This window comes from Schistocerca americana, chromosome 9 (genome assembly GCF_021461395.2).
Source record: "Schistocerca americana isolate TAMUIC-IGC-003095 chromosome 9, iqSchAmer2.1, whole genome shotgun sequence".
Classification (NCBI taxonomy): Eukaryota; Metazoa; Arthropoda; class Insecta; order Orthoptera; family Acrididae; genus Schistocerca; species Schistocerca americana.
The window spans coordinates 146232770-146248918 of NC_060127.1; the positions used below are offsets into that span (position 1 = coordinate 146232770).

General features: G+C 39.4%; 1 protein-coding gene across 1 annotated transcript in view; it reads right to left on the reverse strand.

Annotated features, from left to right (window-relative positions):
• Nucleotides 1-16149, reverse strand: part of LOC124550916 (atypical kinase COQ8B, mitochondrial) — a 134167-nt gene that overhangs the window by 3435 nt on the left and 114583 nt on the right. The window contains exons 10-11 of the mRNA XM_047125710.1: nt 14940-15092; nt 9853-9936 (exon numbers count right to left, since the gene is read on the reverse strand). Of these exons, the coding sequence (XP_046981666.1) occupies nt 9853-9936; nt 14940-15092 (237 nt within the window). The remainder of the gene's footprint in view (nt 1-9852; nt 9937-14939; nt 15093-16149) is intronic.

A 16149-nucleotide genomic window follows, 5' to 3' on the forward strand; every position in this document is an offset into this window, starting at 1 on the left:
ATATACCATGTTATTCTCTACTCTTTTGGCTACAAAAACCTATTTTTCAACATAACATCTGTTCAATGTGACGGCATCTTACTGGGAGGGCCTGCTCGTCAGTATGGTGCCACTCTATTGGTCAATGTTGGAGCCAATGTCTTTCTGCATCAATAAGCTCCCCATCATCTGCGTACTGCTTCCTCTGGAGTGCATCTTTTATTGGGCCAAACATGTGGAAGATGCGAGATCCAGGCTGTAGGGAAGATGAGGAAGAACAGTACAATCAAATTTTGTGAGGTCCTCATATGTGTGCAGACTTGTGAGAGGCCTTGCATTGCCAAGGAGTAGTGGTGGTGGTGGTGGTGGTGGTGGCAGTAGTAGGACCTGTAAAGCAGAGTGAGTACATAACATTTTAAACAGGAACTCATGTCCAGAAATATATCATTTCCTTTCTAGGATAGTTTTGATTCAAATGTTAAACTCATCTCAATTCAACTTGAGGAACTTAATTAGGCATAAAGCAGTATGACTTTAGATAACAAATTGAAAGAAAACAGAATGAAACATCCATTTATCACTTATGTACACTTAAACATTACATGTTTACATTATTCCACAACAAAAAAAGAACCCAACATATGTGTGTACAGAAATATAATATTTAAGTGTTAACAAAACAAATGTGCTTCAGTGATAAATGGATGTTTTGTTATGTTTCCTTTTGAGTTGTTACCTAGTAATTGTGCTGTGTCGTGCCTAATTCAATTTCTCGTGCAGAACTGGATGGGTTAAGTAACTGAATAGAAATCTTCATAGAATAGAAACAATATCTTTCTGGACATAGATACCTATTCAAAATATTATGTACTCATTCCCCTCTACAAGTACAAAAAGTTTTAACAGGAATTTCCGAATACCCTGTATAATCTCTCTCTCTCTCTCTCTCTCTCTCTCTCTCTCTCTCTCTCTCTCTCTCCTCTCCCTCTCCCTCTCCCCTCTCTCATAAAACTGTACTGTTTGAATTACTTGAGTAAAAAGCAATTAAATGAAAATAAAATGACACTGTAATTACTTTTCTTTATAGCAATAAATAGAAGCATTTCAACATAATGTATCAACGATATAAAAAAACTGAGGAGAATTCTCTTGCTAAAGGTGTGTAGTTCACTTAGTTCTTGAATGCAATAGAAACAAAATGGTCTGTAAATGATCAAGGATTCTAATAGATTCATTATTATGACAGTTGCTGTTCACCCATACTGATTAATTTTGTTATTTTAGGCCTTCAATTTGCTCTCATTTAGATCACAACATCAACCATTTCACATTGATGCCGACTTTGGAGACCATGTTGTAACTCTCATTCCTGGTGCAAGCTCTTTCACTAGCTAACATCACCATTTAATAACACTGCAATGCCTGAAGATCTTCTCATGTTGGACCATAGTCTTTCTGCAGGAGATGTTTTGTGGCTTTTGTTCTAGAGACAGGAAGAGTAATACCTTTGATTGCTGTGTGAGGTGTCATTTGAAGTAGCGATTTTTGTTTTTTTATACATACTTTGGTACCTCCGAGTTTCTGGAATTATTTTACCCACTGAAATGGCCACATTGTTATGTAATCTAACAACACAAGATTCCAGACAAAAATGCTGCAATGTGAGGACTGTTGTAGGTTCCTTGATTTGACCAGTTATGAATTCACAGGCTGCAGGGCTCGACCCATTCTGTTGCACAACCAAGAATTCAATGTTCTGTAACTGAAGACAAAACCAATTTTGAAGCATATTTTCGTTTACCCTGAGAGCGATATATTTTTACTTTAAATAGATGAATTGAACTAATTTTTTAAAATTTTGTTACTTGGTCAGTTTTGATACCGGATGTGCCATTTATAGAATGGACAATAACAGATTCACCAAAAGACTATTCAACATTATTAATTAACAGGAGATCAAAATCAGATAGGTAGAAGAAACTAGGGAAGATTAAGAAAATAAGAACATTACAGAAGAAAGCATAATGTAAGGGAGTGCCCAAGAGGAATCAACTTTTACTATTTCAACTTACATATTCACATTTTAAGCACAAACTTTCAGTCCTCTTCACAGTATTCTCCACTTCCAGTAATACACTTGCCTAATCTTTTACTCCATTTTTCAAAACACTGTTTAAATTCATGTTTTTGACTGTGCCTTCATAGCATAGCTGCAGTCTTTGTCACATGTGATAATTTCTTAAAAAAGTTCGTATCATTTTGGGACGCATCTTTCAAAGCACACCATGCTTCCAGGTGACCTTGTTTTTCTTCAGCAGTCAGCAGTCTTGACATGAATTTGGCAACTACCATATTCATTCTCAAATCTTCTGTTACAGTTCCCTGCACTGAACACTAAGTCACTCCTGACAGCTCCACAATTTCTTCAATGGTCCATCGTTGATCTTTGTTGATGATCGCGCAAATGTTTCCAACACCTTCATGTGTTTGGGCCATGGAAATATGGCCAGAATGAGTCTTGGCATCAATTGACACTTCACCATTTTTTTAAATGGGAAAACCACTCAAAAACTTAAGAAATTTCCCCATAGCTTCATCCTTGTACACTGTTTTTAACATTTCAAGAGTTTTTGCTCCACTTTTTTCTAGGCAAAAAGCAGAATCTCACCACCACACACTGTTAATGAAAATGAGCCACAGCAAAAATGACTATCACACAAAACAGTTGTCACTATGAACTCTACCAAAACTAGTCCTGACTTCCTTCAGTGATGGCACTCTGCTTACTGACTCTGGAATGTTCACTCCATGCACTCCTAATGGCAAAACATGGTACTGCAAAAGCTCTGCCCACCAAGAAATTAGTTTGGTTTATTTACAGAACTCCTTTGTGAAACATCTAGCCTTTGGAACACTACTTACAAAGAACTGATTTGCACACAAGCTTATAAAGACAACTGGCAATAAATTGTCAGAGGAACAGAAGAAAAACCAGATGAAATTTATGTCAACTACCATAAATAATGCTTTTCTAACAAAAGGATGATCATATGGTTTTTCCAAACCCAAGTTGTGACTGGACTGATGATATATTGGTAAGGGGGGCACAGTAAATTACCTTGCTTGGGGAGTCAATGAATGATGTCGAAGCTAGCTTCAGTTTTGCCCCAGGAAGTGTGTTGGGACCCTTGCTGTTCCTGTTGTATATTAATTACCTGCAGACAATATTAATAGTAACTTCTGATGTTTTTAGACTACGCCATTATCTGTAATGAACTACTGTCTCAAAAAAGCATTACAAAGATTGAGTTTTGATAAGCTTTCAAAGCAGTACAGATAATTGCTTTAAATCAGGTATGGCCAAACTGCAGTCTGTGGGCAACACGCACTGATCTGATAGGGGCCTGTGTCTCACCATTACATTCCCAGAATTACTTTTTTTCCATTCAATTTTAATTCCCTCCTGGGAAGGAGAGGGTGGGCTCCTGTAGAACTTAGCTGTTCTGAGCTATGTCAGTCTAACTGGTACTGGGGCAGGGGTCCTAATTCAGAATATTATATTATTATTTTGCAGATTTCATTTAACAGGTAGGATACTGGGAAAATGCAATCAGTGTACACATTGCTTACAAAACATTTGTATGACATAGCATAGAATATTGATCAAGTGTATGGGATCCATAATAAACAGGACTAACAGGGGGATCTACATCTACATCTATACTCCGACAGAGGGTACATCCCATTATACCAGTTATCAGGGTTTCTTCCTGTTCCATTCATGCATGGAGCATGGGAACAATGATTGAATGCCACTGAGCATCCATTAATTATTCTAATCTTATCCTCATGATCCCTATGTCAGTGATACATAGGGGATTGTAGTATATCCCTTGAGTAATCATTTAAAGCCAGTTCTTGAAACTTTATTAATAGACTTTCTTGGGATAGTTTATGTCTGTCTTCAAGAGTCTGCCACTTCACTTCAGTTCCTTCAGTATCTTTGTGAAACTCTCCCAATGATTAAACAAACTTGTTACCAATTGTGCCGCTCTTCTCTGTATACATTCAATACCCCCTGTTAGTCTTATATGATACAGGTCCCACACACTTGAGCAATATTCTAGGATGCGTTACATGAGTAATTTGTAAGCCATAGCTTTTGTAGACTGATTGCACTTCGCAGTCTTCTATCAATAAACCAAAGTCTAAAACCTACTTTACCCACAACTGAGCCTATGGTATCGTTCCATTTCATAGCCCTACCAAGTGTTCCATACAGGTATTTGTAAGAGTTGGCCGATTCCAACTGCGACTCATTGATGTTATAGTAATTTTTTCATTTCGTGAAGTGGAAAATTTTATATTTCCGAACATTTATAGTAAGTGGCCAATCATTGCACCACATTGAAATCTTATCAAGATTTGACTGAATATTTATGCAGCTTCTCTCAGATAGTACTTCATTACATATAACTGCATCATCTGCAAAAAGCCCAATTATGCTAATAATGTCTGCAAGTTCATTAATATACAACATGAACAGCACACTTCTCTGGGGCATACGTGAAATTATTTCTACATCTGACAATGTCTGTCGATTCAAGATAATGTACTGTGTCCTCCCTCCCATCACAAATTTCACTTGATATCCCACATGATCATACTTTAGACAATAAGCGTAGGTGTGGTACTGGGTACTGAACATATTCAAAGAAGGGCACCTTAAATTATCACCACGGGGGAGGGGCAACATGAAAATGCTTGAAAAACATGAACTGTAATGTAACTAGAGAGAGGGAAATTTGCAAGCTTTCAGAGCCAGTGGCTCCTTATTCTGGCAAAAGGACTGATGGGGAAGAAAAAGGAATGAAAAAAGAAGACTGGTGACGTTTAGGAAGTAGAGAGAGTTCGGCAAAAGCACCCAGAATCCCGGGTCATGGGAGACTTACCAGGTGGGATGAGAAGGAATGACTGATTGTTGGGGACTGCACTGTATAAGATTTCAAAGCTGAGAGCTGTGAGGTGGAAGATAGGCTAGTCCCAAACAATCCGTCTTTCCTTCTATTCCAGTCTGCTATGTCTCCCCTGAACTGTGGTTCTGTATGACTTTTCCAAACTCTCCCTGTTTCTTAAACCTCAGTGGTCCTTTCTTTTCATCCCTCTTCTTCCCCCTCAGTCCTTCTGCATGAAAGAGCTACTGGCTACAAAAGCTTGCACATTTACTTAACATTTGTATGTGTGTCTTCTTCTGCCACTGCTTGCTGTGTAGATTTTTTTATCTATCCAGGTAAATTATACTTTCAAAAATTATTATTTTCTTTGGTATAAAAACATGAACTAGCAGATGCCAACTCTCCCATGAAAGCCTACTTAAAATGTTATGGAAAACAGTACAAAGTGAGGGATCAAGGAATACTCTACTATCCACTACACATCTCTCCCACAGGAATGATGACGGTAAGCTTAGACTAAATACAGTGGACAAAAAAGCATCCAAGCAATCCTTCATACCATACATGAGAACAGAGCAGGAAGAAACCCTGACAATTGTATATGAGCGTTGGAACTTAAATAGTGGCAATTATTTATTCACAACCGATACAGAAGAGTCACATGTTTGCACCTGTTACTGTCCTTCAAAGTAGTCACCAGCATTGTGTAGAACCCATTGCCAGCGATGTGGAAGGCGTAGTATACTGTTAGCTGAGCCCGTTCTGTTGATGGTGCGAATGGAGTGGTCTACTGCCTGTCGAAGCTCTGGAACAGTTCTGAAGCAAATGCCACGAAGTGATTCCTTCATCTTCAGAAATCAAAGTCACAAGGACTTAAGTCCAGGGAGTATGGTGGATGGTACTGTACTTCCCAGTCCCATTGACCGAACAGAGCAGCCACAGCTTGTGCTGTATGCCCCCGCTCATTGTCATGCAAAATGATGGGTGGGTTGTGCAGAACGTGTCACCGCTTCTTTCGCAAAGCTGGTCGCAGGTGATGCTCCAAAAATGAACAGTAATACTGTGCAGTGACGGTGGAGGAACGTAATGTGTTAGGATAACACCACCACAGCCATACACGAGAATCACCATAACTTTCACCATACTGGGGCTCTGACGCACTTTCAATTTTCGTGGCAACCTATAATAACGCCATTTATTGGATTGGCATTTCAGTTTTGTCTCATACAATGTGGCCCATGTCTCATCCAATGTTACAATATGGTGTAAGAAAGCCTCTCCTTCATGCTCAAAGCGCTCCAAGTACGTCTTAGTAGCATCGTAATGCATCCTATTCTGCAATTCCATCAATTCATGTGGAACCCATCGTGATGCAGTTTTTCGCATGCCCAGGCGTTCCTTCAGGATGAGAAGCACAGTTGTATACGCTAATCTGATTTCGTGGGTGAGCTTATGAATCGTATGGCATTGGTCACTGTCCACTAATGCGGCAACAGCATGCACTACTTCTTCAGAGATGGTAGGATGACGTGTCTGATGCATGTCTGCCACAGTTTGCCGACCTTTGTTGAAGGCTTTTACCCACTGTGCCACTGTTCTGTATGGCAATGCCGATTCCGTGCACGCCTCTTGAAGACCTCGATGACGATGTTGTACTGTACGACCTCTGGCACATTCAACCTTGATCCAACTCCATTGCTCCTGTTTTCAAAACATAGTGACATCGTTACACTAGACAGCTCGCTCACAAGTGTTTACCTGAATTGTGCGCACGCCAGCAAGAGACAGCAAGTCCATTTGCTCGGAGGTAAGGTAGGTATGTCAACAATGTGTGCTATCAGCGACAATAGTAGATTCTATTGCATAGTGTCTCCACAGCAATGTTGTCACTATTTAACGTCCAACCTGCGTAATAGGAAGTACTGTCTGCTATGCGTTTCTTAGTGGTTTGCGGAATACGTAATTATACAAATGTGCATCGATGACAAGAGCTAACCTTTGAGACAGAAAACTAATAGTAATTACCATAGATGTAACATGTGCAACTATGGGTTCCTGTGAGTACAGCAAGCAATAACAGTTTGTACTCAAAGACAGGTGAGCTACGTCAATGCCATTCTTCATAATGCACTGCCTACATCACCAAGAAGCTGGATAAGGAAATAGCTCTTAGAGCAGAGTTAAAATGATCTCTTACTGAGAACTTTTTACATCATAAATAAATATGTTTGCTTACAGGAATACTAGGCTCTCATTTATTGTAGAGTACTTTCCAATCTGTTGACTGGAGTATCATCCATGCTGTATTTGTCTTCACACAAGGATGTTTCTGCAGTTCATTTCCTGTTAACTTTGTTTCAAATGCAGTGCAGTACACCTCAGAAAAGAATCTGTTGCAATAATAGTTGTGATGGATATAGTTTTGACAGATATTGGTGTTTTTATATGTTTCAGCAGTATGATATAATGTGTTCATCTGTTCACATTTTTCAGACGTGTCATATAAAAAAGTTGCCTGTTCTCATAATATTATTGATTGTACTTGTTAAGCATATTGCAATCTACTTGTAGACATCCCAGCATTCATCTTAGAAACTTGAGGAAGACTACGGAAAGCCCAGCTCAGGATGGCTGGGCAGGGCATGAACCCCATTCCTCCTGAATGCGAATACAGTTCATTAACACTTTCTGAATCATATATTGAGTTAGGTGGCTAACCCAGTGTTAATGAACTGGATTTACATTTAGCAGGAATGGGGTTTGTGCCCTGCCCAGCCATCGTGAGTTGGGCTTTCCATAGTCTTCCTCAAGTTTCTAAGGTGAATACTGGGACGCCTACATTGATAAGGCCATGGCTGACTTCCTGCTTGTCCTTGCATAATTCTGAATACAACAGAACAAAAATGGATGGCTTTGAGAGATTACATAGTGATGAGAACAGAGGAAAAGCTAGAAAAAGAACAAGATTTAGAAAGAGTCCTTGGATAACACAGGAGATATTAAATTTTACTGATAGAAGAAGGAAATATAAAAATGGCAGCAAATGAAACATGCAAAATGGAATACCAATGTGGTGTCACCGCCAGACACCACACTTGCTAGGTGGTAGCCTTTAAATCGGCCGCGGTCCGTTAGTATACGTCGGACCCGCGTGTCGCCACTGTCAGTGATTGCAGACCGAGCGCCGCCACACGGCAGGTCTAGAGAGACTTCCTAGCACTCGCCCCAGTTGTACAGCCGACTTTTCTAGCGATGGTTCACTGACAAATTACGCTCTCATTTGCCGAGACGATAGTTAGCTTAGCCTTCAGCTATGTCATTTGCTACGACCTAGCAAGGCGTCATTATCATTTGCTATTTATCTTGTGATGCATGTACCGTCAGACCGATGTTTACCAATTATGGATTAAAGTTAAGTATTCCAGAAGCTACGTACTTTTTTTACTAGACTCAACTCCTTTAACTGTTCCAGACCTCACGCCAGCCTGCGTGAGCTTAAACGCGTGCCTTTCAGCTATCTCACAGTGGCTTGGCTGTCTTGCCAAGTCACAACAACCAACATCTCAAATCAAGGAGGGAGAGGCATAAAGCAGTCAGTCGCAATCTCATTAGCTTTTATTGGTGTTGCAAATCTAGATTTTGGATATAAAGAGACATCTTCAGCTCATTTTCATTATATTTCAACAGACTCACGCCAGTTCATGTCACCCTGTTCAGTTCATGGCACTGAGGAGCCCCAGTGTCCTGCCTATACACCTGTAAGAACATAGGGTGATATGAACTGCCCCGAGTCTGTTGAAATATAATGATAATGCACTGAAGATGGCTATTTATAGTCAAAATCTAGATTTGCAACACAATGAAAGCTAATGGGATTGTGACTGGCTCCTGTGTGCCTCACCTTCCTTATAGTCTACAGTCGCTATGCACAATGGTTCCTGACAGAATCAAAGCTGATTATCTCCAATCAAATCAAGAAAAGGAGGTTGACAGGAAGTACAAAGTTGAAAAGCAGGAATGGCTACAGGAGAAATCCAAAGATGCAGAAGTGTGCATGATTATAGGAAAGACGGATGCTACTTATAGGAGAATTAAAGAAAACTTTTGAGAAAATAGATGCAGTTGCATAAGTATTGCTCAGAATGTTACAATTTGGATAATGGAAGAAATGCTATCTCTTAGGAAGCAGTTGTTGGATGAAAAATGGGAAAGAAGTGGTGTGGGGGAGGGTGGAGATTTTATGACAAAAAAAAGAAGGCTAAAGATCATGTTAATGTCTTTCAATAGCAGTGTAATTGTTCACAAACATTTTGTATCTCCAATAAAAGAGGACATTATGACTTGTAAAATAAAGCTGGTAAAAAAATTTCTGGCTTGAATACAATGAGAATGACTTTGTCTTTATACCTCACACTTTATGGTGGTGTATAACATCACCCCAGCTCATTCTGCTGAGAAGTATCACCAGTTCCTTTCTCAAAAACAAGTCTCAACTTCGCATCATTATTTACAAGATTTATCTCCCGCAGTTATTTTTATGATATGGCTTTATAAAGAGATCCAGGAAGCCATGACTAACCGACACTGGACAATTATGAAAGTAGGCTTCTCTAAGGGCAGATAGGTACTGAAACCTGTGCTGAGCAATGCATGATGTTAAATGTGACCTATTTTGAGTCTGTAAATAGACAAAACTCTTATGCAGTCAATTTTGAATGCTTCAATTTTTATTTTGCATGGGTTGCACAGTGTATCTGTGCAACATCATTTAAACTTTACCAACTGTGACTCAGAAGAAATTGTAGAAAAAAATACAATTATTTTCTTGATTGACACTGAGTCCTCTGTACTAAGGTGGCATGTACGCTACAAGTATAAGATTGGAGTTAAATATGTAAGGAATACATATTATGCATACCTGTGCTCCAAAGTCAAAAGGTTCTTTACTTCTGAACACCTCACCCAGTATCATAACAGCATTGACATGAGCATCTTCCATCACCTGCAAATGGAAACTACCAGTTTATATTTAACAGCATTTGCAAAATGTTAACTTTCATATTTTATGCTTTAGATCAAAGTGAGGAACTCAAGTGGGTGGGTAGGTGGCGTGGAGGGGGGATGGGGAGGGGGCGGTAAAGGTAAGGTGAGGAGGACAAATAAGCCAGATTTACGCCTTGAGGCACAACAGGAGGAGGGTACAAAGAGGTGTACTCCTGTTTCTTTTTTTGAAATGATAAGGAGTACAATTATTAGCTTATGTAAACAATCTATCTGTTTAAATTGAACAGTGTTCATAGAAATGTGAGAATATAAACAGCTGTAAAAACGTTTTGCCTTAAGGCTTGTCAGCAGAAGTGAGTGAACTTATACATAACATAAACTTCTATGCACTGCGGTTAAGTACTTGTCAGAACCTTGTGAACAATTTGACATAAATATGTTTAAGTTACTTTTATGGAAGAGAAACTCTTGTATTAACACAGGCCACACCAACTTAAGTGCTTTGCGAGCACCGGCAAAGCACCAGTGCCGGTGGGGCGGGGAGGCAGACACAGCATCGTTGTGGCAGCACTTAGCGAAGCCAGAGCCTTGTTATTGTTTGGTGAATGGGACTGGGGAAATCAGTGTGCATCAGGTGGCATTCCAGTTTTAAAATGAATAATAATAACAATAATAAAAAAATAATAATAATACCAATTTTGAGTACAGACAGAAATAATAGTTTTATTGTGCTCCTTATTTTGCATTAATTTACAACATTCTTTATTGATCTTTGGCATCGCTTTGAAGCCAATAATTTTCCAATGTTTGGAACAATTGTTTTGGAAGTTGCAATTAGAAGTTCAGCTTCCAACAAAGCATCAAACAAACTTGTCCTTGTTTTTGTTTTGTTAATATTCATGACTGAAGACATTTGTTCACAAATGAATGTTGTTCCGAACATTTCAGGACAAGGGCATGAATCCTTGGGAATTCTTGTCGATCGATACCTTTATAAAATGAAATCAAATCATGATTGTAATGGTAACAGCGGTCTGTCAAAATTGAACTGCTCATTCAATTCCACACCAACCTCTAGCACTCTTTGAGAAATAGTATGTTCAGAGAAGCTTAACATCTCAAATTGGGGCACTACAGACGGGGATATTACCTCTGAACACTCTACAAAACACACTTTTACAAAATGGCTCTATGTAAAAGGTCTTCCACTTTTTGCAATTTTCAGTGCAACAATATAGCTTGCTCTAACTGTGCTTTCTGTTGCACAATTGAGCTCAGATGTCTGCGGGACAACAACAGCAATAATTAACTTTAAAATCTTACCACACAAAACAGTCTCATAAATAAGTTTAACAACAATATCTAAAGAGAAATAGTGCAAGTTTCTATATATATGAGTACAATTACAAAAAGGTATCTTGTGTTTTTCTTTTAGAATGAACAGGATAAACAAGGCTTACCTCTTCAGATTGTTGCAATTCTGATTTTAATTTAGTGATCATTTCACTTCTCTCTGGTCCAACAATCCCCCTCATGTGCTGAGGAATGTTTGTTTTTGTAATGATGGCGCACTGTTGACGCTTTGATATTTATGGTAGTGTGGCAGATTAATCAGTCCTTTCCCATCAGACTTTGCAAACAAATACCAGTCTTTCCATTGAGCATTAAAAAATGGCACACCTAAATTCGAACCTTTTCTACTCGTGCTGAACACTTGCAAGACAGATTAACAGTGTCCCACTTGATAAGATTCTGAATGGAAACTTCAGCGTACTGAAGACGATGCAAGAGTGAGTGCTGTCTTTGTCAACACATGCTGCTACAGCCATTACACAGGAGAAAAGAGAAGAGGGAGGGGAAAAACACTTCTGCCGCTCAGTGTGGCACTGGGGCACGTAAGTACTAAGTGCTCAAGTTGGCGTGGCCTGGTTTAGAGTCTAGGGTAGCACGAGAAAACTTTACTATGAAATAAAAACCAAACACAGGGCGAGTCAGAAAGGACTTCAAAACTTTGGAATTATACAGAAATTTATTGAGATAAATTACAGAATCGGTAGATGTATCATTTTGTAGCACAGAACCTCAAGTTTGATTCACACAGTACATCTATACCCCATCCTGAAACAGAGTGTCAGCATAGTGCAAAACTAAAATAGATAATTTCAGTGGTGCAGAACATGCTCACTGTGCATTTTGGTTTCATGAAACAAACTCTGCAACAACTGTTTGGTATAAATTTCCCACTGAATATGCTAAAGAACATCCAAGTAGGTCTACAATTTACTCTTTGCACAAGAACTATCTGGAGACTGGTTGTTTGCTGCAGTGTGATAAATCACCAGGTCCCTGCACGTCGATGATTGTGTCAAACATGTGAAGGACAGCTTTGCCCACAGATCGATGAAGATGACCAGGATGGGATAGTTTACTAGCAGCAAGATGATGCACCACCTCATTTCCTCACGGAAATTCAAGGTTTCCTCGTTAATCACATCCCAGGTCGACGGATTGGCTGTGGAGGGCCAATCGCACGGCCACCTCGCTTCCCAGACTTGACGCCACTGGATTTCTTTCTCTGGGGTTTCATTAGAGACTGTACATATGTTCCTCCCCTACTCAACAATTTAGTCAAGGAGAAAAATTTTGTACTGAGATACGTTTTTGCTATACATTGTAGTTTTCATGTTATTCAAGAAAAACATACAAAACTGATCTTCAAATGTACCCCGACTCCCAGACTCAGCTCCCACTGCTCAGGATTTCTAGTATGTTGTTCATGGCACTAAATCCTACCATTGTACACAAATTTGCAACTGCATGAATTATTCCCAACATTTGATTTTTGTTTTTGGCCTTCACTGACTGGCCTTATTACAACATTGACTTAATTGAGCACTTATAAATTGTAAAATTGAAATTTGTTAAATTTTACTTAACAATTTTGTGAATTTTAAAAGCATGAAATAAGCAATTATATCACTGCATTCATCAGACCTTCCAGCTACAACGCTACTGTGATTGTAAGGGTTAAGTTTGATTTGAATTGTCAATGTAATTACTTATAGCATCATGTTTACAAAAAGAAGTTTTCCTTTCATCGCCCTTACAGTGTATAGGACCAAGTGATAGAGACCAAAAAAGGTGTAACATCAGGAATAGTTCACGTAATTGGAAATGTTTGTACGGTGGTTGGATGGAGTGCTACAAAAAACATACTAGAAATGTCAACTGGTGAGGAACGAGTATGGGGGAGTAAGTGCATTTAAAGGTCACTTTTGTATGTTTTGCTGGAATAACTCAAAAACTGTGGTCTTCAGGGAAATCATATCCCAGTACAAAATTTAACTACATCAAATTTCCCTTTTTTTTTAGGGCTAATAGTTTGCATGCAGCACGCGAAAGAATATGAAAATCGTTTGTGTTGTTTTTGAAGGCCAGATGTAACATTTCGGGTTGCATAAAACGACATCTTTAGGGTCAGGTGACTCACCCTGTATATACGAAAACTGTTGTAACGATTACTGACATAAAGCAGAAGTTGTTGTATTACATTTCCTTCCAACATAAACTGCACAAGCAGGAAGAGGAGCCTTAAGTTGCAGCATCAACTAAGAGGAAGAGGAAGAAGAGCAGAAAAATAATTAAGTTGCCATTCAATCCAGTAAATAAAAGTCCAATAGGGAATATACCAAAAGGTAGTTGGTGCAAAAGTGCACATTTTTGCATGTTTGTTGCGAAATAATATTCATTACTGTGTCGATGTACTCCACACCTTACAACTTGCTCGGATCGTTCTCATTTTGCTGTCAATGAGGTGGTCAAGATCTTGCCACTCGAACCTGTTCTTGACAGGGTGCTGCTTCATAGTGTGAGGAGAGCTCCTACAATGATAACCTGCAAGTTTCATCTCATCCCAAGGGTGCACCATTTGAATTAGTCAACTCCCACTTTCTGGTGGAAGGTGTCCATAAGGTGAGCATGCTGTGACTGTGAATTATCATCTCAGAAGATGAACCCATTCCCCAAATGTTGATTAGAGAGTTTATTGATAAATCACAGGATCCTGTTTCAATACCGCACAGACCACAAATTACGCTAATCAGCGATGAGATGTGTTTGGCACCCATATGTGATACCAGCCTGAAACATGCCTGACTCACCTCTTTCTGATTCCGTGAGACGGTGTGCCTGGAAAGTGCAACAGTACCGGCCACCTCCACAGTATCCACCATTAATAGGACACTACACCAGCGATCCAGGTTCTGTTCTACGTGTCTCGTCCTCCATTTTCTACATATCTCATGGGAATGAGGGGGAGTTTGTCCTGTTGTTCACGATGGGTGTCTAAAAGCCACATTTATCATGTGGGGAAGGTCATGTGCTCTGTTGGCACACAGAGTCCTATCAGTCACTTCCAAAAAGGAAACAACCAGTTCTGCAGGACTTCTTGAGGGGCTTGTTGGCCGCAGGTGACCACTACGATACAAATCAGCACTGTTTCATGTGTCACATAAGGGCTGAATTCACTAATGACTTCACTGTGGCATACGCCAACTCGGCATGCAACATCCACGATGACAACACTTCTCAAAATAAAGTGACCCTTTTAAATGAGGTGATAGGTTGAACAAGTAAACAAGCCAAATTATCACATCATTCAGGACTGGAGATGATATGTACTCTGTGAAACTGCAAGAAAGCACAGGTACTTGATTAAAGATGTAGCTTTATGTAGCCATTTCCTGTAGCCTGGACAGAATTGAGTATCAGGTTTTCAATCACGTAACTACAAACTATGGAAGTCACAAGAGTCATGCACAAAACCTTTTTGCAGCAGCTTTTATTACTCCCAGATTATTAAGAAATCAAATGGAAGTGAAGTGTCATATCTTTCTAAAATATCACAAGTAACTACATATATTGATTTTGTATATTAGCTATGTGTGGCTAGCAGCTACACTAGTGTAATGCTTCAACCTGCACAGTATGTTAAGATTATACCTTTGACTCGTAGCCCGTCAGGAAGCCCATGTCTCGAGACAGCAAAAGAACCTTCTCACGATCGGCATCTGCTGCACCTCGAATCACTTCGATGTATTTGTCCATGAACTCTCGGTCGTACCCTCGAGATGCACCAAAGTCCAACAGAGCAAGCTGTAGAAGTAAATGAAGTCAGTGAGTCTTAAAGAACATTGCCTTCATTATCTACAGTTGCACAAAGACTAAGAAAGTTCTGTCTGGCCATAAAATAACCTGAATCCAAACAATTACATGAATAACCTTAGCTTACAAAAGACACCAATCAACTTACATTCAGCATAAATGAAATATCAAACACACGTACAAAATGTTATAAAGTCATTGTGCTACAAATCACTGATGGTGATGCAACTTTATATGGGTGACATTACACTATGTGGGTCTTTGGAGCACTGGACACAAGCCACTATTTAGTAACACTGGGTTTTGTTCTATCCATCTCTCTCTCTGTCTGAGTCAACTACAGTAGTACGAACACTATGCTGTACTTTACACAATGTCACCACTATGTGATCATAGGAGCAACTCAAAAAACTCTCAAACTGAGAATCGTTGATCTCACTACTATCATTTACATGACAGTGAGTAATGTCCCTGGGTACAAAGATTCCTCTGCCTGACAATATCCAATAAATGAAGAATCACACACACACACACACACACACACACACACACACACACACACACACACACACACAAAAGCTATGGGCAAGTCAGGGTTCTTAGTTGACTGTCTCCACAAAATGTAAAGGATTGTTATGCTATAAAACATCACTCTACTTTGTCTAAGAAGACAGCGCGCTCTCATTCTGTTATGGGCAAGAATATACAAAAGCCAATCTCTTTCCATATTCTTTGAAGAGGAACCTGAGCACTGCAGACCACTCTTGAGACATCACAAAATTTTACCACTTCTAACTACATATTTGGAACCATTTGCTTCACACAACAAAATTTAGATAAATTACACAGAAATGAAGACCACCATGGTTGTAATACAAGAACAAAACATCAGTTACAAATAATACCACATAAATCAAAATTGTGTGCTGATAGTATCAGATATCCACACACATTATAAAGATGGACTGTCACAGGCAACAGTCGCTGGTGGGGTAAGAACCACCTACCTATCATAGTTCAGGAGACATGACACCATAAACACTGAGAT